We start from the raw sequence: 23122 nt of genomic DNA, 5'->3' as shown, positions 1-23122 counted from the left end.
AAAAATATTTATGTAAAATTTGATATTTAGAAGGGTATTTATGTTTTTTTTTTTCAATGCCGTGTCGGTTCAAAAATCAAAACTACTTTGTAACCCCAGTTGGTCGGACAAATGAGCATGCTTTTCCAACCATATAAACCCCCAACCTTTAATCACACTGCTTCTCCTAAGAGAAATTACTTTTTTATCCTTTATTGCAATCGTCTTATAAATATTTCATTTCGTACTTCTATCCATTAAGAATATTTTAGTCATTTTAATTTGAAACTATTAGTTTTTTTAACAACGTTAGACTGCGTGGATATATATGTAAAAATAAGAATAGAAAATGATATAATAATAAAATAAGTGTTTGACGAGGGTATACATGTAGTATTAATTTTGAAAAAATATTTATGTAAAATTTGATATTTAGAAGGGTATTTATGTTTTTTTTTTCAATGCCGTGTCGGTTCAAAAATCTAAACTACTTTGTAACCCTAGTTGGTCGGACAAATGAGTATGCTTTTCCAACCATATAATCCCCCAACCTTTAATCACACTGCTTCTCCTAAGAGAAATTACTTTTTTGTCCTTTATTGCGATCGTCTTATAAATATTTCATTTCGTACTTCTATCCATTAAGAATATTTTAGTCATTTTAATTTGAAACTATTAGTTTTTTTAACAACGTTAGACTGCGTGGATATATATGTAAAAATAAGAATAGAAAAGGATATAATAGTAAAATAAGTGTTTGACGAGGGTATACATGTAGATATTAATTTTGAAAAAATATTTATATAAAATTTGATATTTAGAAGGGTATTTATGTTTTTTTTTTTTCAATGCCGTGTCAGTTCAAAAATCAAAACTACTTTGTAACCCCAGTTGGTCGGACAAATGAGCATGGTTTTCCAACCATATAAACCCCAACCTTTAATCACACTGCTTCTCCTAAGAGAAATTACTTTTTTGTCCTTTATTACGATCGCCTTATAAATATTTCTTTTCGTATTTCTATCCATTAAGAATATTTTAGTTATTTTAATTTGAAACTATTAGTTTTTTTAACAAAATTAAACTGCGTGGATATATATGCAAAAATAAAAATAAAAAAAGAATATAATAGTAAAATAAGTGTTTGACGAGGGTATATATATGTAGATATTAATTTTAAAAAAATATTTATATAAGATTTGATATTTAGAAGGGTATTTATGTTTTTTTTTAATGCCGTATCGGTTCAAATAAAAACTACTTTGTAACCCCAGTTGGCCGGACAAATGAGCATGCTTTTCCAACCATATAAACCCCCAACCTTTAATCACACTGCTTCTCCTAAGAGAACACGCTCTCACCTCTAATTACCAGCATACCCTGCTTAAATCAGAAAATAACACTAATATCTTAGAAGAAAGAAACAGATACAGGGGCATTATCGGTATCATGCTTTTGTCGTCGTCCACGCGAAAGGGGGAAGGGGAGGATGCGAAGGCCGTGCTGTGCTGCAAGGTTCATGCAATAGAGACGCAGCGGCAAATCCCACCTATAAATAACCTCTCTTTTCTCTCTTCACCTCCTCATAGCTTCGGATATTCCCTCCGAATCTCTCTATCTGTGTCTCTCTTCACCTCCCCATTCCTCTCCAAGAGCCTTGCGCCGGGGGCGAAGGTCTCCAGCCAGATCCGAGACGGCGGCACCTCGCCCCGCCCGAATTTCCTGGTTCCGATCGCGTGGGATTCGGATTACGGCGATCCGGGCTTGAATTCTAGAGGAGGATCCAGGTGGGTTTTGGAATTCCGGTTGAACTAGATCTCCTCTCGTTTACGGCTCTGTGTGCTTGGATCCTGTCGGGGTAGATGGTCTTTGATCTTGATAAGTCATTTGATTTCTTTAACTTCGGTTATTTCGAGCTTTGTTCGGTTATTTTTATACGGTTGAAAAGTTTTGGCTTTTGCCTTTTGTTTTCCTTAGATTTTATAATGTTGTTTCTTTTTATAGGTCCAGAAAAGCTTAATTTAAATATTAATTAACTTTATTTCGAGTAAAAAGAGAAAAATTCTAGCTTTTTGTTAGGTCGCTGGTTGTGTTGTTTAGCATGTCCTCTGATATTTGCTGCTTGGTTGATCTTTGCAAGCGGTTTGAGTTATTTGTTTTATTCTTTGGGTTTTGTGGTTGTTGGTTGATTCATTCTTTAGTTTTAACTTTCTTTCATATTTTAAATTGTTCTTTTTTGTTGGACTGGGTTCAATTTGGCTCGTTGGTTCATTTGTCCTTCGTCAGAGAAGAGCAGAACTTGCTTCAAAAAAGTTTTTTTTCTCCTTTCTCTGGACTCTTTCCAAGTACACGAGAGTTCTAGATGGTTTTTCCTCGCTTGCATGTCATGCATGAACTTAAATTGTGACTAATAGGACGGAAGATTCCACCTGCCAACTTCCTTAACCTTGTGTTTGGTTGGGGTCATGAGAGGGAGGATGGATGGGGCTGGAAGGACAGATCTCCCCCATCCACCGATTGGTTTGGAAAATCTTGGGAAGAATGTTTGAAAAGGAGGGATTGCCCATCGATGCTGGCCCACTAATTTGCATTCTCCCAAATTAGGAGAATGCAAGAAAGGATGGATGGAACATGTGAGAGGTGGGTTTCTGTATTGACAAAATTACTCCTCATTATTTTTTTGACAAAAGATGAGAGACCCCACACCCCACCTTTTTTTTCATTAAAGGATAGTTTAGTAAAAATATCATACAAATATCATCCATCCTCCATTTCATTCTTGCGATATCAAATAGAGAAGGGAATCATTTTTCTCCATCTTTCCATGTTTTTACGAAACTTACGGGAGGATGGATGGTTTTAAAAAATGGGTGGAAAACCCATCCATCCTCTCCCTCATCCGTCTTTCCTTTCCTATCCATCCTTCGTACCAAATAGAGGGTAAAGGTTTTATGACAATCTCTTCTCTTGCTATATTTGTTTTCACTAAGAATTTGCCACCACATTCTAGTGGGTTGATGTTGGTTGGAAAATTTTTCTAGTTCTTCTATAGGGCCTTTTTGACCTAGGGTTGTACTTCATAGACAACCCTATAATTGATGGGAAAAAGGAGCAGATGATGATGACGATCTTAAATGTTCTTTCACTTTGGCGAGATTCTAATTAGTTCTTTTATTAAACATTGTCAGGTCTGATAAGGGCTCCGTTTGGAGTTATTCTTGCAACTTTGAATTGCCGACATTTTAGTATTGTTGTTACATTGAACAAATTTAACAAAGGATTAAGGTTTGAAATGCTGAAAAACGGGATGATAGAATGCAGTGTTTGTCATTCCAAATTGTCATCCCCCACAAGCAAAACAGTATCAAGGGCATATGATACCCGTAAGAGCAAGATATCATCGAAATATCGTGCCCTCAATGTTCTTCTGGTTGTTGGTGATTGCATCTTGGTTGGTCTCCAGGTAATTCATTTTAATTTGTTAGTTCTAAATGTTATCTATTGATGTTTTGCATGATGTCTTAAAATTAGAAATATTTGCATAGGATTTTCAAAGGTGAATCAAGCTTGTTAATGAAGAGCCAGAGTTGCCAATGCAATGCTATGAGTTCCAAAGTTGACCCCTTCAATGACAAACTGCTAAAAACTCTTAAATTATTCTGTCACCATGCTCTATTCACAAGAGGATGACAGAGTTGTGTAGTAATTTGGATTATCCAATTCAAATCGGTATTTCTATTCATTCTTTATTTCAACTGCATACTTAAGGATAAATTTGATGTTCCGTGTTTAAATACGGATATTGATACAAATATGTGGTTTTGAATTTGCTTGGATCTTGATACATGTAATGTTTCAAGATCTTGGTTATAGATATGACATCTACATATAGACCTAATACACATAAGTTCATCTCATACAGATTCAAGTAGAAAAATGTTTATGCTTTTAGGTTATGAATATAGACATCTACATGTACATATTGATAAATATAATCTTTTTCTGAACCAATGGACCTGTTTGTTACAAGTTGGCATAGGTGCACAGAAAAGGTATACTAGGCACCTTGAGCAGCCAATGTACAAGACACCTTGACAATCCTATCCATCAACATTATCTGGTTATAGCGAATGTAGTTATTTCTTCCTGTTAGTTTGCATCTATGTCTTTTTAATCATCTTTACTTGGTATTAATTTCAAGTTTGAATGATGTCCATCTTCAAATTTGCACAACAAAACAGAAGTGACTGCACATAGGCATTTATATGATCTGCATATGCTTTCTCTGTATCAATATTCACCATACTGGTGCATACCAATCCATATCGGGCATACTTTATTGTATCGGTACCAAACCGACACTCGGTAAGGGGGGCGTACCGAGTGTCAGGGGCGGCCCAATATATTTGGAGGCCTAAGGCGGATTCAGTGAATGAGGCCTTTTTTTTAATAATAAAAATTTTAATAAGTATAAAATATTTAGAAAAAAGATATGAAAATAGATAGCCATCAAGTACATTATTTCAACAAAAAATGCATGTATGCGACAAAGATAGATAAAAAGTCTTTTCAGTTTAATATAATTTTTGAATGGAAGCACGGAAAAGTAATTATGCTTAAGGAAGGGCCCATAAAACTGATTAAATAACTGGGATAATGCTTGACAATACTGTTTACCATGTCAAGCAAGAGCAGAGTAGGAAAAGGTTATCCCATGGCACTTCATGGGCAAGGTAAAGGAAAGAATTTGTCCAGAAAGGAACCTCTCTATAAGAGTAGTAGGGGCATTATGGGAAATTCACTCCATCTAATTAATAAAAGTCCCATCCCACCGTCTCCCCTTCAAGTGAGTACCCAAGCAGCCACTGCAACATCACGGCACAGCAGCCATTCAACCCCCCCTCCCTCCTTTTCTTTCTCTACCCTCCAAGAAGTCCATCTCCAATCCCCCTATCTTTCTTCCTGATGGCCCAGCTGGATCAGGAGTAATGTGAGGGAAGGAAAATCAAGACCAAAACCAAAAAAGAGAAGGGATGAAAGATAAGAGTGGCTTCAGACGTGTATGAAGCCAACCAAATCCCTCCTCTCTCTTTCTCTCCACCCAAAACAAAACTACTGTCCCCAACTTCCCAAATTGACCCTCTGCAGGCCAGGAAACTCTCCACCTCCCTTCCATCAAGGGGGAAGACTTGTAGCCAGCTCCTGTTCCCATTTTATATAGGGCCTTTGCTTCCTTTTGGTCAGCCTCTCGGGGGCCTTCCATTGGCCTGAGGCCTTAGGCGACCGCCTCGGTCGCCTAGGGCTCGGGCCGGCCCTGCCGAGTGTCCGTATGCCGAATGGACCAATATCAACATTGTACCAGGTACCAATATGGTACCGACACAGGTGCCAAAATTGGTATTGTGAACCTTGCATTACATCTTGAGCCAAAGGGTGAAAAGGCATGTTGTTGGCTCTCTTTGCAGTACGTACATTATGAAGGTGCCTTTTCATGATACACAATAATGTGCAGCCACTTGAATGCTTAATTAGTCTTAGCTCACATCAGGACACAACATGGTATTATGTGGAATATAATGCAACATGTTGCATGCCATGGGTTGGCATGGGTTTCATCCGGATGTGGCTTGGAATTTGGTTTATATTAAGCTGAACATGAATTGATCTTAATATAGTCATGTTGATCGAATGTCAGCTTGGGGCTACTCCATGGTACACCGATGTTGATATGTGTATATTGCACTCCTTCAAATTGGCAGCAGGGCAGGTAGTCAAGCCTTTTGTCATGTGCATATGATTTCATGTTTGCCACACACTTGTGGGCTAGAGTGAGGTGTGAACTAGAATGCCAAAGCTAGCTCTCACACATGATCTCATTAGGATTTGACATATTCAAGAAAGGTTGCTTATGATGTTTCACTTGTGCGAACTTGTGGGGGGTTTGACTTTCATGTGGTCTAATGACAATTACATTACCCTCCTGCTTTGTTAGTGGGACTTCAAGCCATTTAACATGAGAGCTTTTGGCCTGCACACATGAGCTGAAGCACCTCTTCTGCAGGCAACTTATTTTGCCAACAACAATATGTTCAAGCTCAAATTAAGCACTGACCTCCCAATATCTTATCACAATGTGTGCTCATAATCTTGATTATTAGTAATCGTCAAGCAGTTGATTTGTGGGCAATGAATGAGATGTTTGATGGCAAGGAGATGTGCTTTGAATTGAAATAACTTACTCAGGAAGCTTCAACACCAAAACTTGATCATGATCTTGAATGTAAGATTAATAAGGAACTTTGTTGATTCCATGGCCAAATTTTGTCTTGGACCGTAGCTAAAGCTAGAATGAAACTTATAGTAATATGCTTGAGGGACACTTTTGCTGCTGGCTGGAGTGCATACTGCATAATATAATGGGGCATACTGAGATTTTTCTCAAGCTTATGATGTCCTAGAATCCTGCTAGGCTGCTTACCATTTGTTAGGAAAATATATTTGCATCCTGGAAATATGAAGGGGATTTTCCAATCATTTATTGAGGAGATCCACAAGATACTGAATTATGACTTCTTTTCTTTCTATTTTTTCTCTAGAGGTTTGATGAACTTGAATGATACTTGTGGTTTCCCATTCATTTTTTTATCCGGAGAAGATTTAAGTCCTTGAGTGCAGGAGTAAAAAAGTTGGTTTCTGTCTCCATCTCTAATCCTCTTGTCACATTTTTCTTCTTCTCTGTTCATCTTCTTATATTTCCCTTATATGCTATTTGCTAAGCAAACTGCCCTGTGATCTGCATTTCTGAACCTAAATCTGGTCCAAAATTAGTATTTTTAGCCTGCACAAATCAACCTAGGGTGAATACTTCTGACATTAGTATTGATATGGACTCAGTTCTTTATAATTCCTAAACCTAAATATATAGTTAGTGCTGCTACATTTTCTTTCTTTATTTCTTTCTTAATTCTTGTTAGATTTTTATTCAATAATCCTTGTCTTCTAAAAGATTCACCCTCAAACCATATCAGCCTATCTTTGAAACCTAGAATATTTAGAACCGTAAACTTGGAAGCTGACCTTAACTATATTCTTTCTTCGCTCTGTTCTCATAAATTCTGAGACAATCTAAGATCAAACCTTATAATGCCGTAAATGAACATTTCTTCTAGCATTTTAATCATCTTTAAGTGCACTTCTCTTCCAAAGCCTTTGCCTTTTGGTTTTGATTTCCCCCTTTTAATCGGCTCCTCTATTTCTCTCTCCCTTATAATGTCCCTTATTTTCCCTGCCTTCTTATGCTTCTTAAGAAAATCTATTCTTTGTAAAGCCCAACCTTGTAGATCGAAGCCTGTATTCTTAGTCCTCGATCCTCTCTCTCTCTCTCTCTCCGCCCCCACTTTTCTTTATATATATCTCCTGGCAAAATCTAGATGCAGATTGTTCCAAAGCATATGAATCATGCCTAGATTTTTCCATAGATCCTTCTTAATGTAGAGCTATGCTCTGTAGTTGTGCTCATATTTGATGATAAAAGTTCTGGATGAACATGCTGATGCATGTTCTCAATACTGTTTATTATTTCTTTTTGTTTAATGGATGAAAAGATAATAAAGACAAGTGTTCCGTAAATGCTTCCTAGATTGATAACAGCCAGTGGGCCTTTTGCATAATGCATTGGATGGGCTGTCATATTTCATGAGAGAAGTGGCCAAATGCCAATTAGAAAATATGCAAATGACTTTTTGGATGAGTTATGCACTATCATTTCATCTAAAGTAACAAGCATTGCAAATCCTCCACTTTATATGGAGTTGGATGATTATATCAAGTTAGTAATTTATCTTCTATGATTGTAGGTACCTTTTTTTTTTTTAAATATACTTTTTGATATACAGAATAGTCAAAGCATGATTTATTACCAAGTCTGTGTGTCATATTCTCATTTGACTATTACTTTCTGTACTAGGTCTATGTATGCTTATTGAAAAACAGCCAGTACCTTCTAGAACATTTATCTTTTCTTGAGAAAAGGACACTTTTGTTAAAAGAAATGTGTACCTGCAACTTGACAATGTTTGCTGAGCTTTCTATTTTGTTGCAGCCTATTTTGGTTTACATGTCCAAAGTGGATGGAAGCTTTAAGTTTAGTCCTATCAGTGTTAACTTTCTAACTGAGGTCACAAAGGTTCTCTTTGCCATCATCATGCTTATGTTCCAGGTTTGTTTATATATGCTTGTATGCTAACTTTTGCACTTAGTCTTTTTTCTTGATATTATATTTAAACATTCCCTCAGTTAACCGTTGAATTGATGCATCTCATGTTGATATAAAAATCAATACTTATTGCAGTGTGAACTAAAACTGAATGAAGTGGGTAGCATGTGAATAGATATTGATAATTCATTTGATTTGGACTCCATTAGAGCTTTAGCTGTATGCTAGATATATATATATATATATATATATATATATATATATATATATATATATCATGAACTTATGTTGAGATGCTAGATGTCTGTTAACTTCAAAATCTTGATAGTTCACCATAGCTTTGTAATCCTTGATTTCGAGAATATGGTACCCAGATATTTTGCATATATTTAAATAGAACAAATTATTTTTGTTTGATGCTCTGGTGCCTTAAAGTACTAATATGCAATGTTCGCCTCTTTCAATTCACCTATTATTTCGAATTCCACGATGTGGTTGATATACTAAATATCTCTGCCTAGTTGATTGTACTGTGGTGGCTGCACTCTGTCTTCATACAACCTCATGAGAACCTTTCTAATGATTAACTGTGTCATCAGCTGCAAAGTTGAGATTTGCATATCATTTCTTATCTAGCAGTCTAAATTGATCTTAGCATAGTGCAGTAGACCAAGTGCTTGCATGCATGCGCATATGCGCATACATACATACACTAGGATACATAACCAAAGCAATATGCACTTAAGGTGCCAAACCAGAAAATATTTTAAACTGTTACAGATTCTTTTATAAGTGTGGGGCATGTGGAAGGACATTTAAATTATTTAAATCATTCTTACAACATGAATAAATTAGTCAAGCTATCCTTCATTTTGCCTGTAACTTATGTTCTTCCTTAGAATAGCCTGCTCCTTGCCTTTTATGTTTTGGTTTAAACATATCTTTTTGATTACAACCTTTGATCAGCCTTTTCTCCATATGGATAATCCTTTGAGCTGTGGATTTGCATGCTTTGGTGGACTTTCTGTCCTTCAGTATCAGTGTTTCATAGTGGTTGAATGTTGTGCTTGTAGAATCAACTTAATCTGTTGACTGGATTCTTTTCCTATGTTCTTTGCAGTTTTGACTTTGGTTTTGTTAACTTCTAATAATGACTATATGTTACTGAATAGATGGTTATCAGATTGTGTGTAAGTTAGCACATATTCTCCAGAATAATAGCACACATGCACTGTAATTTGAGGGTGCTTCTGAAGTTTGGTATTAAACTACTGGGACAACAAACAACTTGAAGTTTGGTATTAGATTACTGGGACAACAAACAACTTGGCCTTTGGTTTTAATTCCAAACAGACCTGAATGATAGCTGTTTTTGGTGAAAATATACTTCAAGCTGATCCGAGTTTTAAAGCACGACTTGGATTAGTTAATGTCTAATCTAGTAATTGAAATCCACAACATACATCTTGTATAATAACTATTCTGTTTGTCTTGTTTTGTTCTGTTGTTTCACTTTCTTCGTTATTTTCAGCTGTTGGGATTTTCAGTTCTTCATGCTTCTTATTATCTGAGTATTGCCTTGCACTGTACTTGGGATAAAAACTGTTTCATGCTCTATTAAACGGAAATTTTTTGGCTAAGTTCTGCTATCAGTTATTTTCCGTCTGTCTGTTTCTTCCAAATAATTTTAGATAGATTTTTGCTAGGAAAAGATAAAGATTTAAGTTTCTTCAATCAAATCAAAGATAACCTGGCACAATGTTTACAAAAAAAAAAATGCAGATCAACTCCAGTGCAGAAATGTTTTCTTGAAGACTGTGTTGACTTTATTGTTAACTGCACTCAGCTGCATGGCAGAAGATATGCTCTTTTAAATATTTGCATTATTAGAAACAGAAATAGATTAGAAAACAGCTCACCAGAAAGAAAAAACAAATATCATGCAGCTCCCTCTACTGTCATCTGAAACTACAACAGTAAAGCTATATTTTGCTCCATGTTATCTTGATCTGGAGTTAATTTGATTTGAGAACTGTATAAAGAAACCTGTACTGCATTATTTCTTCACTGTATCTCCATCGAAGATTAATTTTGTTTATTAAGATTATATTTTTTGAGATTCATTTTTTTCCTGCTGATTAGAATCTTCTTTGATAATTTGAAAATTCTTATTTTGTTAATCAGTAGGCATTTTATGTGTTTTACATGTTTAGCTGATATTGCATATCATGTGGCTTGTATTACTTCTAGGTTTCATTTGAATTGTATCACTTTATCACCTCCATAACTCAATGATTTCTAAGCATCAACATCTCAATTTTGTGGGCTACCTAAAGCCTGGATATCCGTGGATTGTCGTAGTTAGGGCATATGTAGGTAGTGTTATCGCTAGCTAGTATTCATTCTGTAGTCACCATGGTTCAGAAGATTTGCATCAGTATGATTGAGAATGAGCCTTTCTTTCTCTTTTCTTTCTTCCTTTCTTTTTTTTTTAATTTCAAATGTGTAAGAATGGTTTTCTAATATTGCTTAGTTTTTGTTCAACAGGCTAGGCAACAAAAAGTGGGAGAGAAGTCCCTTCTGTCAATTTCAAATATCGTGCAGGTAAATTCTTCTCGTATAGAAATATCAATAACTTTTGTGGTTAAACAATTTTTACATCATCTCTTTCATAATTAATCTTGGCTGAGTCTTGGTTAATTTGGACCCATCCTGTTTGCTCCCCTTTTTGTATCTGCAATAAGGTTGAACTTGCTAACTTTTTCTTTCCAATCTCTCTGAACAATTCTATTGAAGTTGAAATCCAATTCATAGTTATAAAATAAAATTTTGTGTAATTTTATTAACAACTTCTTGTAGTCTACCTATTATATACCTGCTTCAGTTTTTTACAATTTCTTTAGAACATTTACATACTCAGCATATAAATTTTTGAGTGATAGCCCTTTGTACCATTTGTGGAGCATGAAAACTGGTATGGACAACTTCTCCTTGGAGAGGTGGTGCTATATATGTTGAGAATGAAAATTTAGAAGTAAGGTTAGAAAATGGAACTTCCATTGATGATTCTTGATTTTTGATGTGAAACAAGCTTTTAGATTTGAACCACTTTCACAATTTTTCTGAGCAAACTTGCTGGAATTCAAGATGCAATTCTAGCATGATGGAGAGGACTGGGTTCCCTTTCCATTTTCCTATTTTCTGTTTCTATTGTATTGCTTTGACATGATTGGAGTAGCATAAAAGACAGGTTCATGTTCACTTTTCTTTTTGAAATTCTCATTCATTGCTAACATTATGCTTGTATAACTTAATTTGAGCACTGATTAGATTTCAATCTAGCTATTAGATGAATGAGAACCAATAATAACTGGTGGATTTAATTAGGGTTTTGTTGGATTGACATGAAGAAGTATATGCTACTCCATGTTAAAATACTAACGAAGTTTTTGATTGTTTAAATATATTTTGGTTTATATTTAAATTTGAATTCTAACTAATTTAAAACTATGCATGTGCTATGACTACAACTCTTTCCAATTTTATTTAGTTATTCTGCATTTATTTTCTTCTTTTGTCCTTCACCTTATGTCATGCAGACATTCTGCCAAAACCTTGAAATGACTTTCAAATATCGGCCCTTCATATGAGGCAAATAAGCGATAGCATCTAATTGTCAAAATGTGTTATTCTGCTTGCAGGCAGCTCGCAATAATGTTCTTCTTGCTATTCCTGCCCTTCTTTATGCCATCAACAACTACTTGAAATTTATAATGCAGGTATTCAGCCTTTTTTATAGCTCAGGTATTATGACCTACGTTTTCTTATTTACTTCTATCTTTGAGGTATAAGAAAGGTGAAGCTGTTGATTTGGTCATGTGATGGTGTAGCCGATCTAATGTGATAACTTTGCTAATTTTCCTAATTTAACCTATAAAACCATGCTGAAGGTCTGAAACTCGTTTTATTTGTTTATTTTCTTGCATTATCTCTATTTAATTATTGGTCATGTCTTTCATACAGTTATACTTTAACCCCGCAACTGTGAAAATGTTGAGCAACCTGAAGGTACGATTCTTTATGAAATTACCAGCATCAGGCAATAAATTTATTGAAGCATCGTAAACAACTTATAGTAGCTTCTAGTTTTTGTAACTATCCTTTTTTTGGGTAATTGGACGTCTGAGAGCTTTGGTATTCAAGGTGTTCTAGGATAAACTTTTGTGGATTTTCTATGGATTACAGTTTTGGCATCAGTTGTAAAAAACTTTCCAGAACAACATATTCATTCCGACCTGATTCTTGCATAAATGATATAGCTTTTTGGTTTTATCCAGGAATACAGTCATTCTCACACACCCACAAAAAGATAACTACTAATCCTCTTGAATTTGGATTTTATTTAATCTGATTTGTCTTTTGATTCCTGTTGCTTATGTAAGATTTGCTTACTTTAAGTTGTAGGACGTTTAGGTCATTTGGTTTCATGCTAATATCATTTCTAGATTGCTGTATGATAAGATGTAAAAGTGCATTGTAACTTTTTCTTTTGATTATGTAGTCTATGATGGTATGCTTGATCTGTGGTTAGGTTTTCTATTTAAAAAGATTTTTTTTCTTATCAAAAACCAAAAAGATTTTATGAGAATCTCAAGGGCTGGTATCCAAGTTTTATCAACATAAAGCTTTGGGGGTTTCAATGGGTCAACCAATGCTTGGGCTAGGGTTTTCTTGAACCTAGCCAAGCTAAAGCTGAGCCTGAGCTTACAAGCTCATCCCCAGTCTGGTTCTCTGAGTCTAAACTGAAAATCTGGCATCATCCTCTTCTTCTTTCAACTGCCTTACCATGATCCCTGTTTTCTTTTCCTTCCTCTCCATCTTTAGCCTTTGAGAATGCAGTGTTAACTGAGTGCAATAATATATCTCAATATTTTCTATAATATGCCTTAGTTAACACAATCCATGACTTTGTACTTTCTCTTGTCAATCAATCTTGACCATGTCCTCATCTTCATTTCTATCTCTTTTCTTGGTAATAATCTTCAATTCTATCTCTTTGAAATTGCATTCTGCATACTCTCATGTATGATTTTCCTTCATGAATCCAATTTAGCACCTAATATTGTCTTCTTCTCATCAATCAAAAGTATATCATTTCCTAGTGGCATACACCATAATAAAGCATCCTAAAGATCCTTAAAATAAATAACAATGACTAGTTAACTTTCTTTTTTGAGAATATGATGGTTTTATTTATTTTAAAAAATTGCAGTTGAAGACATGATTTGGCTCAACATATATTTTACATTGATACATGGAATCCTCTTACCAACTAACCATAAACTTCCCATATAACAAAGGACTATAGTAGGCATTTCCTGTTGACTATGGGTCTATTTGGATGCCAGATGATCTAATTCAGAGATAAAATTTGCTCATATCAAGGAAACAGAAGGAAGCAAGCTTGTTGTGAAGAGCTTTAGGGACTGGAAGGGGCTAAAGATTTCACTATACCTAAATTCTAGGGCTAAATCACATTTGCAACCATACATGTTATCTGCGATCAATGGAATCATAACATCTTGGTCAACAACAATCCCCCAAAACCCTCGTGTTAGACCACCTTCACTGGAGACTTCTGAGGAGTTGGGGAACTTATTGCCAAATATCATGATCCAGTATCCAAACAGGCCCTATGCCTTGGTGAGACATTACATCTGTGTTGTTCATATGTTTTTCTTGGAATCTGGCTTCTTTTTGTTAGTCACATTATCACTGAGGAGAACAATGTTTAACAATCAAACTCCCTCTATAAACATGTTATTCTTTTAACAATGTTATCTACCCTAGTTTTGGTTTTTACCAGGTGATTTCAATGCTTTCTAGCTGCGGTAGATAATAATTTATCTGGTTACAAAGATATATTATATTAGAATTTCTGTCAGTAAACTCTAAATAAAACTGCCTATTTATATAACCTGCTGTACCTTGAGATCCTTGTTACTCCATTATTTTCTACAATTTGTTCAGACATGTTTCCTTAATCTTCACTTATTTTGTTTGTTTAAATCATACCTCTGATTTAATCTTATTTGATGATTCTGCTAACGGTTGTAGGTTTTGGTAATTGCTGTTCTTTTAAAGATCATAATGAAAAGGCGCTTTTCCATTATCCAGGCAAGTTTGAGTTTTGCCATTATATTTCTAGCAAACTATTTCAGTGATGAAATACTTGGAGGGGAAAAAAATAACCTATCATTTTTGGGTGATATCTCTATAAATTTTATTTTTAGGTGGCATCTCGATGATTCATATGTAGTTAACAACTAACTTTTATTTGCATTGAATATTTTAAGAAGTTGAGGAGAGTAATTGGCTTGTTTTTTCTTATTAATGTGATGATTTGATATTTGTACTAAATTATCTATTCTTTAGTCATTAATACTTAAATATGTTTTTTTTTATTTGGTTATTTGCAGTGGGAGGCTCTTGCATTGTTGCTTATCGGAATTAGTGTTAATCAGCTCCGGTCATTGCCTCAGGGAACTACCGCACTTGATCTTCCTGTAGCAATGGTTGCGTACATTTATACATTAATTTTTGTAAGTCTCATTGAATATGACATGAGATCTTTAAATCTTCATATCTTGCCACATTTCATGAGTATTCATATGAATTTGTTTAAAAATTTTAACTAAAAATTTTGTAATGTTATTTTGTTAAGAGGTGAACTGAATCTTGATTATGTAAGTGTATTCAAACAGATTGTGACAAACTACTAAGCAACTCCAAGATGAAAATTGAGTTTGAACCTCTTATTGCCTTTGTGTAAATAGTGTTAGGCTATATCATCCTTGGAAAAAATAATTGTTGTAAGTCTTAACAGAACTAAGTAACTATTGTACTTGAATTGATTAGTTGTTAAATTGATGTAAAATAGATGCCTATTTTTACACTTTTCTCTTAACTCTAGTTTCATGTGTCATAGATTCTAACATGGAGATGAAAAAAATTTCAGGTGACTGTTCCTTCACTAGCCTCAGTTTACAATGAATATGCTTTGAAAAGCCAATTTGAGACAAGTATATATCTTCAGGTATCTCTAATAGCTGGATTAGCTAGCTAATTGGTATTTTAGAAAAAGAGTCACTTTCATCTTTGTGATCTTGTGCTTGCAAAACCCCTCACTTTTTGCATGATAATGAGATGCTTCCATTTTTCTGCCCCCTTTATTTTCTTCTGGTACCCTTAATTTGTGTATTTTTGTTTCTTTTTGCAGAACTTGTTTTTGTATGGCTATGGTGCTATATTTAACTTTCTTGCCATCGTTGGAACTGCCATTTTTAAAGGTACAGAATGCCAGCAATTCTCAAGACTCAAAATGCCATTTTAGGATAAAGAAGAAGTTCAGTTAGACTAAATATATATAGGCCTTCAGAAATCTGTTATAATATTACTTGTCATATTTTGATTGCAGCTTTCGAGAACGGGAATTTTTTTGTTCTTATTTTCATGTGTACATGCATAGAATTTCAATCTGGAATACAATGAACAGGGACTTCTATGCTTTCTGCCTGTACATCGGTTAATTCTGTTAACTGATTCATCACTTAGGAAACAGATTTATACTTGATAACATGTTTAAACCGGCAGTGACTTACGGCTAGAGAATAGGCAATCAAACATGTGAAGATCATCTTTCATAGCTTGATCGTCATATGAAGATGTTCACTTATAGTCAGAAGATTGAGTGGGACCACCGTCGCTGTATTCTATCACTTCTATTCCTTAAATGCTGCTATTAAATTGAACCCGACACCAATGCTTTCGTTCAAGTCTAGCCTTGAGCACTGAATGCCACATGCAAACATAACAGTGGTTAAGGTTTTGCATCTTTTTTCCGAATTCAATCCTACAACTGTGGTCTATTGGGATTGGTATCTTTTGGTGGTTCTGATGCCTGTTGGCTGAATGCCCATCTGTGTTCTATTTATATTTTTCCTGTGATTCAGCTGGAGGTACTTGAGGAGTCTTTTTTGCCTTTTTGTTTTTTTTTTTGGCAAGGCTAACATGATACCTGACCATATATGCCAAACACCAGAAAACTTAAAGGCATTTATATGGTGGAGAAGCTAACGACAATCCTCATAAATTTACATTTGCTGCAGAGATAATTATCAAACATGAAGAAGGGTAGGAAAATCTTGATTTTGGTTATTCAGTAGAATAAATCTGCACCTGCCAAAAATGAATGTAGCCATCTACTTGTCTAGTCTTCTATGATTTGACCATTAATTAAGGCAATTTTGAATTATGTACCTGCATTCTTGATCTTCTTGTGCTTTTCTTTGGATGTTAGATGCTAACTATTGGATTGGTGTTTAAGTTCATTTAGGAAAAAGCAAAAGATTTTCTAGGACAGGATCTTCATAATTCTAGATCACTTGTGGGATGGTTCCACCAAAAAAAAGCTTTTGATGAACTTACTATTTTCATCAGGAAAAGGGCATGGGGCCTTGACTTCTTAGGATGTGGTTTCTCTCACAACAGTAGCAGAAGTTTTGCACTATATAAATAAAGCATGTGTTATGGAAGAAGTATCCTCTCCATTGCTTATTTTTCCTAGCTTTGTCTCTTCGGTTATGACTAATGAAATATTTCATGTTCTTTCTCCATTATATTATGTCCTTTAACAAGTTGTCATGGTCTAATGATAGCCACAGGTAGTCCTTGTGGGGCCATGCTGAACCATTATTTGTTGATATATATATTTCTATTAAGGCACCATGTAGATACTTTGATTTATTAACAATTTTACCTTTTTTTTCTTAAAATGATTCATTATTTTCATAGTAGTTTCTTAGTGATCCTGATAAAAAAAAAACTTTTGAGACCAAATTTGTCCTTCACTGTCAGAATATTAGGGCATAAGTTCATCCTAAGTGCTAAAAGTATGACTGTTGCTAAACAACAGCCTGCCATCAACAACATGCTTTCAGAATTGGGATGGCCTTGTTGAAGTCCCAATCTCCAAATCTGAATCATCACTGTATTTATTACCTTCTAACTTCTTAGACCACCTTGTTTAATTATGATGTTATAGAAGCATATTTGGACCATTATTACCCAATTTCAATTGTTTGAGCATTAGCCACAATGTCTTGGTGGCATGGCGGAATGAATAAATCATATTGTTTTATTATTCTAATCTGTTCTCATAATTGTGAGTGCCATAGTAGTTGGTTTCTCACGAACTCGCTGAATGTCTTGAATTTCTTAAAAATATCAATTCTGAAAAAGCCAGAAGATTCTAGCATATTTCGAAGTTATTGGTGAATAACAATAGGCCTATTAACAGCTAAGCTCAAAATACTTAGTATCATGCCGAAATTGGTGAGTTTAGAAACCATCTCATTGCACAATGTCATTATTATTGTGCCAGGTAGCTTCTTACCGTATCACAAAATGATCCATGAACTTGTCAAAAATTAGGCCAAAAATCAGTAAACTAATCATTTTACAATCTAGTATGTACTATTTCTGGTGCCACCATAATCAAGGTCTGGATTTGAAGCATTCAAAATACATCTCTATCTAATAAAGTTGTTATAATTAAATCATTTAAGGCATGCATACTGGTCCTGAAGAGTTTGATGCATAATATACAAAGAAACCTAATACACATGCAACCTTAAATCTTGAAGAGCATATTCCTCTTGATAAATTTACGTAATATGCCATTTATTTTTGAATGGCATAGGATGAAACCCTGTTTAGGGAATATCTCATATGCATCATTCATCGAGGAGGTCTTTTGGATCAAGATTGGGGTTTTATTATATGCCAAGGGCCATTTAATTTTCACCAAGATTAGAAGTCTTATTAGGTGTCACTCTTTTGTTTGTTAACCCTTATTTATGCTACCCATTTGGGTGCCAAAGGATGCCTTCTCTTTCTCTTGCTCATCTGCATAAGTGCAGCTGCTCAAGGGATCATGCATACCGCTGCTCCTAGCATAATTTTTTATTGGCTTTAGATATCCACTTATCTCCTGCTTGTGCACATAGATCCAGATCACTCCCGTGTGATTTCGTGCCATTGCAAGATAGTGTTTGTGTGGGTTTGACATCAACCTGGTGTGCAAACTTGTTACATCAGACCAAAAATTTGGCATGTAAACATCCAAATATATAGTTTATTAGATGGTCCACCCATATACTTAGATTTTCTAGTTGTCAATGTCAATCTTCCACAAGCTATTGACCTGAATGGTATTTTGATGCCTTCCTCATAACCCTCTGCTTATCACCTTTTATTCTTCCATCAGTATCTGTGCATGTTCTCTGTCATCACATGGATGGAGAAAGTGAGAGTTTTTTTTAAGGTGCTCATTTATTTCTGTAAGTTTTAGTTAACATATAAGAAACATTTATGGTAGTTTTATCTGATGAATTGGTGTTTTCTGTATCGAATGAATTCTCTGATTTCTATTTGATTTGAAATGGTTTTTCATGCTGTGAGCCAATTTAGCATTTAGTGTGAGTAAATAAGCCTATATCTATCTGTATGTGTTTTATCACATGACAGCTTTCCATGTTGGTGCACCTGCGTCCAGCATTGACTGACTGTTTTTATAAATACTTATTATAGTTTTTAATGCTCGGCATGGAATCTTCAACGTCTCAGGACCCAGTAGCTTTGATATTCTTCAAGGCCACTCAAAGGCTACAATGTTGCTCATATGCAATAATGCAGCACAAGGCATCCTGTCCTCATTCTTCTTCAAGTATGCAGGTGGACTACAGTTACTATGATTGATGAGTTTGACTTGCTTGAATCCTTGTAGTCACTAAAAATAAAATTTTCTTTCCAATTGACTGGAAATATTTTGTTACCTCATTTGTTGGTTAAATGTTGCTCGCAGATACAATTTTGAAGAAATATTCATCAACAGTTGCCACAATTTTTACTGGCATAGCATCTGCGCTGTTGTTTGGCCATACTCTAACTATAAACTTTATGCTGGGAATCTCAATAGTGTTTATATCAATGCACCAGGTAACAGCTGCATATTGAAGTTGTCTATCTGGAATACTGTTGATTTCCTGGACATCCCTGACAGTGTGCCATTCTACAGTTCTTTTCTCCACTGGCAAAAGCCAAAAATGAGGTGCCAAATGGAACACTGGAAATGATGGATGCCCAAGATCTCAGGTTGCTTAATCTTACTGCTGTAGTTGATAGGCTGCCTGATGCTATCTTTTGTTTGCTAGTTACGTTGCAGTTTATTCGGTCTTTTCGGCCTTTTGAAGTAGCATATAGTACCATTTCAACAGACATTTTCTTAATTCCTGATACGTCCAAATATCTTTGGGAATGTGGTGGTTATTTACCACCACTCAGGTTTGAACCCGAGACCTCTCACTCGGAGAGATGGGTGCATGCCAGCTGATCTACCAACTGTTGGCCTGATATATCCAATAATTATTTTATTACACTTGGAAAGACTGCTATAGACCAATTGACAAACTGGGTGTGTGAATTTCATTTGCACATCCTAAGATGCAAACCCTGAATTCCTTGCAAAAAAGAGCTATGCTGATATGTTGACATAATATAAGTTCTGTGGATTTTCTATCAGTTGGTTGAGTTGGATTCAAAAGTTTGAAACAATTTGAGAGTCATCTCCAATCCTTGAAAGTTCATTAAATTGTACATATTTATTCTGTTGCAATATCAGTGTTCCTTTCTCATTAACCTGGCATAATATGGATGCCTCCATTTTTCAGATCCAAGGAAGCATCCTTCATAAATATGACTGCTGGTGCAACTGAAGATGTAAGGAATTTTTCCACCATTATTGATAATTATAATTTTACTTTTTATTTTTGAATAAGTTTTCCTCAAGCATTTTTTCTTAAATTCAGGCTAGCCACCATATTGGACCTGATGAGAAACAGCCGCTTCTTCCCACCTAATTTTGTTCTCAAGGTATGCTTCTTCTGAACCCTATGACATACTTTAGAAAGAGGATATGATAACTTATGCTTCTGTAATCATTTTAAAAAGATATTCATGCATTCACTAGACATTTTGGATTTAGAACAGTGCTAATGACATGCAATTTGAATGTCAGACATAACTACCTTTTCTTTTGTCTGCCATTGTTGAAAGCCAACATGACATATGCTCTCATGTATTGGATGCTGACTTAAGCTAAAAAGAAGGCATTCATTTGTTGAAAGCCAACATGACATATGCTATTAAAACTTAGCATGTCACATAACTTTAAACAAACTAAGATTATAACAAACCTAATTTTCAACGATAATATAAACAACGAATAGCAAAAATGTTCTTTAGGAAATCAAAGATACCTTGAACCAATAAAAGCAAACAATTAGGAAAAGGGTATTTTAGTAAACACCCTAGATTGATTTTGAGGTGGGTATGCCATTACCCACCTCTGACACGGGTTTTATTTTAAGTTTATGTCGCTATCCCCGACTCTAAATGGGTCGGTTAAAACCCACCTTGTTAGAGTCGGTTACTCAACGAGGCGGTGTAAATTGCCACTCCTATGAATTCATGATAAACCTGACTTAAACCCGAGTTTCCATCCTATTCTATATATTAGTTGATAGTTCAAGGCAAATTTTGTCATTTTGCATGTGTATCAGCAGGACTTTAGAAGCCCTGAAACATCTTTTTTCATGTATCTAAAGTGACTCTAAGGAAGGAGAGAGTATATATCAATGGATTCATAATGTAATTGAAAGTATAGAAAGCACTAAGATTTTATTGAGAATTTTAATATCTAAACAACACCTGAACCAACTGAAAGGTGATCTAATTAGGCCCTGACAAGCTCTAATGACACTAGTCCTATCATCAAACTATGAAAAATTGAAGGTCTAGAATGATGCAGAAGTAGTAACCTACGGAAGAGGAGTTAATGTTGAAGTCAGTGTCAGGAAAAGAGCTTATATTCAAAATAGGCATGCATGTGGCTTCGGTGGAACTGACTCATACCACCTATAAGCTGACTAATTGGCTTCCTTCAATCTTCTGTCATTTAACTACTGAGACCACCTCTTTATTTGCAAACTTCTTCTGGTTTTTCTACACCACCAAATTTTTGGAATCTGTACCAATAGTTGGAGCGTCTGGACCTAAGGGTCATGCTTGCCAAGTTTTAACTTTCCGTTTTTTAAACCCAAAACCACTTTCTCTTTTTTCCTCAAAACCCAGAAAATTGAAACTTGTTTTGCGGCAAATATGGTGCTTGTGGCTGGTGGTGGCGATGGGCCTCGGGCGGTCGTGATGGCTGGTGGCAGGGGTGGCCGACTGGCAGTGGGTAGCCAGCAATGGCCGCCGGTAGGGATCAGTGGCAGCAATGACAGCTGGTGGTGGCAATTGGCAGTGATGGTTAATGGCGGCAAGTGGTGGCTGGTGGTGGTGGTGGGAGGTGGTTGCCATTTTTCAAAAAAAGTTCCAAACCATGTTTTTTTTTTTGGTTGCCAGCTTCAAAGAAAAACTGAAAATGGAATTTGGCTTACCAAACACTTGTTCTACCTCTGTTTCTGTGTTTTTTTTTTTTTTTTGAAAAATGGAAATCGGCAACCATGCTAAACAGTGCCTAAATTAGTCACAACATTATGAAGCAAGGTAGGAATTTAGCAGCTACATAGACAATAGAGGCAAAATATGTTTATTTTGGTGGATATGCTGTTTGCTAGAAGCATCTAATGGAGAAAAACTTCCATCTTTTGTTCCAAGTCTTTATATCATTCGGTTATCGTTTTAATTGCTAATATGCTATTATAATAGGATATGTAATTTCAATTCATATTCTCTTCATCTTAATATTGTTATTACTAACTTTTTTTAAACAAAATACTGGAACATTTTTTTTTTCTACAGGGACATGGAAGAAGATTCGTTTACTGGATATATTATAAAGATGAGCCAGTTCTAACTACTACAAATAAATTTTTTGACCACAGAGAGGAGATATATATATATCTCACATACATATTTTGACCATAAATTTCAAGCTGTTTCATGCTGTAGCTTTTCAGTAATGAGGAGGACCAGCTGCCATGAGATGGAGTAGGGAAAAGGATTATAGTTGAGCTGTAGGGGGTAGTCATAGAAAGGCACTTTGTTGCTTTTCACTCATAGTGTATCCTTACTATTTTAGTCACTGGCGGACTTCTTTTGATATCATTTATGTCTTTGTTTTCCTTCCATCGAGTTTTGGATGGATTATAGTGTTATCATCCAGCTTTTGCCATGTAAAAATTGGAGTTACGAGTTTATAAAGGATCTTCTAAATGAGCAGCAAAATCCCAAGCCCCTTATAATTTGGTTTGTTGAGGCTAGTGCTTTGTATATTCTTACAATTGCATGGTGAATTTTACTGTGGCGCATTCATGATCAGAAATTGGCCCATTTCGTAAGAACTGAATAACCAGCAGGAAAGGAGCATTATCTATTGCTTTGAGCCTCAGTCATTGAATAATTTTGTTGGGATGATTTTCCGGACTTGGTATTTGAATGATGTCAACTGACCTTGTTATGCATAATAAATTCAGAGCTATATCAGAACATGAGAGGATTAGCAGGGCAAGAGAGTGACCTTTTGTGAAGGCTCGCCTGGGCCCTGTCCATTTGATTGGCGCAAGCTCGGGCCAAGGTGGGGGCGAACTGCGTTCGCTCTGCATATCTGCCGAGGAGTCTTCCTCTTCTCCCTCCGGCGAGTTCGGCCGGGATGAGGGGTTTTAGGGTCGTAGAGATCCTAGGGTCTCCTCTAGAGTTGGGCAACGGGCCGTGCCGGGCCGGCCCGGCCCAGGCCCACCGGGCTCGAGAATTAAACGGGCCGTGCCTGGCCCGGCCCGCTTATGAAGCGGGCCGTGCCAGGCACGG

General features: G+C 35.7%; 1 protein-coding gene across 2 annotated transcripts; it reads left to right on the top strand.

Moving 5' to 3' along the window:
• The first annotated feature begins 1429 nt into the window (after positions 1–1429).
• LOC103716233 (CMP-sialic acid transporter 5-like) lies at positions 1430–22578 on the top strand. 2 transcript variants are annotated; one of them, XM_008804154.4, is made up of 16 exons: positions 1430–1766; positions 3168–3442; positions 8081–8197; positions 10742–10798; positions 11896–11973; positions 12218–12262; positions 14312–14371; positions 14674–14796; positions 15213–15290; positions 15474–15543; positions 18845–18988; positions 19119–19252; positions 19332–19408; positions 19984–20032; positions 20122–20185; positions 22118–22578. In XM_008804154.4, the coding sequence occupies exons 2-15, from the start codon at positions 3272–3274 to the stop codon at positions 20170–20172; spliced, it is 1254 nt and encodes a 417-aa protein (XP_008802376.1). In that variant the 5' UTR covers positions 1430–1766; positions 3168–3271; the 3' UTR covers positions 20173–20185; positions 22118–22578. The 2 variants fall into 2 exon arrangements, with proteins under 2 accessions (XP_008802376.1, XP_017700478.1); XM_017844989.3 differs by having other exon boundaries at positions 1432–1766; positions 18881–18988.
• The last annotated feature ends 544 nt before the right edge of the window (positions 22579–23122 follow it).

The sequence above is a fragment of the Phoenix dactylifera genome, unplaced genomic scaffold, assembly GCF_009389715.1.
Source record: "Phoenix dactylifera cultivar Barhee BC4 unplaced genomic scaffold, palm_55x_up_171113_PBpolish2nd_filt_p 000526F, whole genome shotgun sequence".
Classification (NCBI taxonomy): Eukaryota; Viridiplantae; Streptophyta; class Magnoliopsida; order Arecales; family Arecaceae; genus Phoenix; species Phoenix dactylifera.
This window is presented reverse-complemented; position numbering and strand designations above follow the sequence as displayed.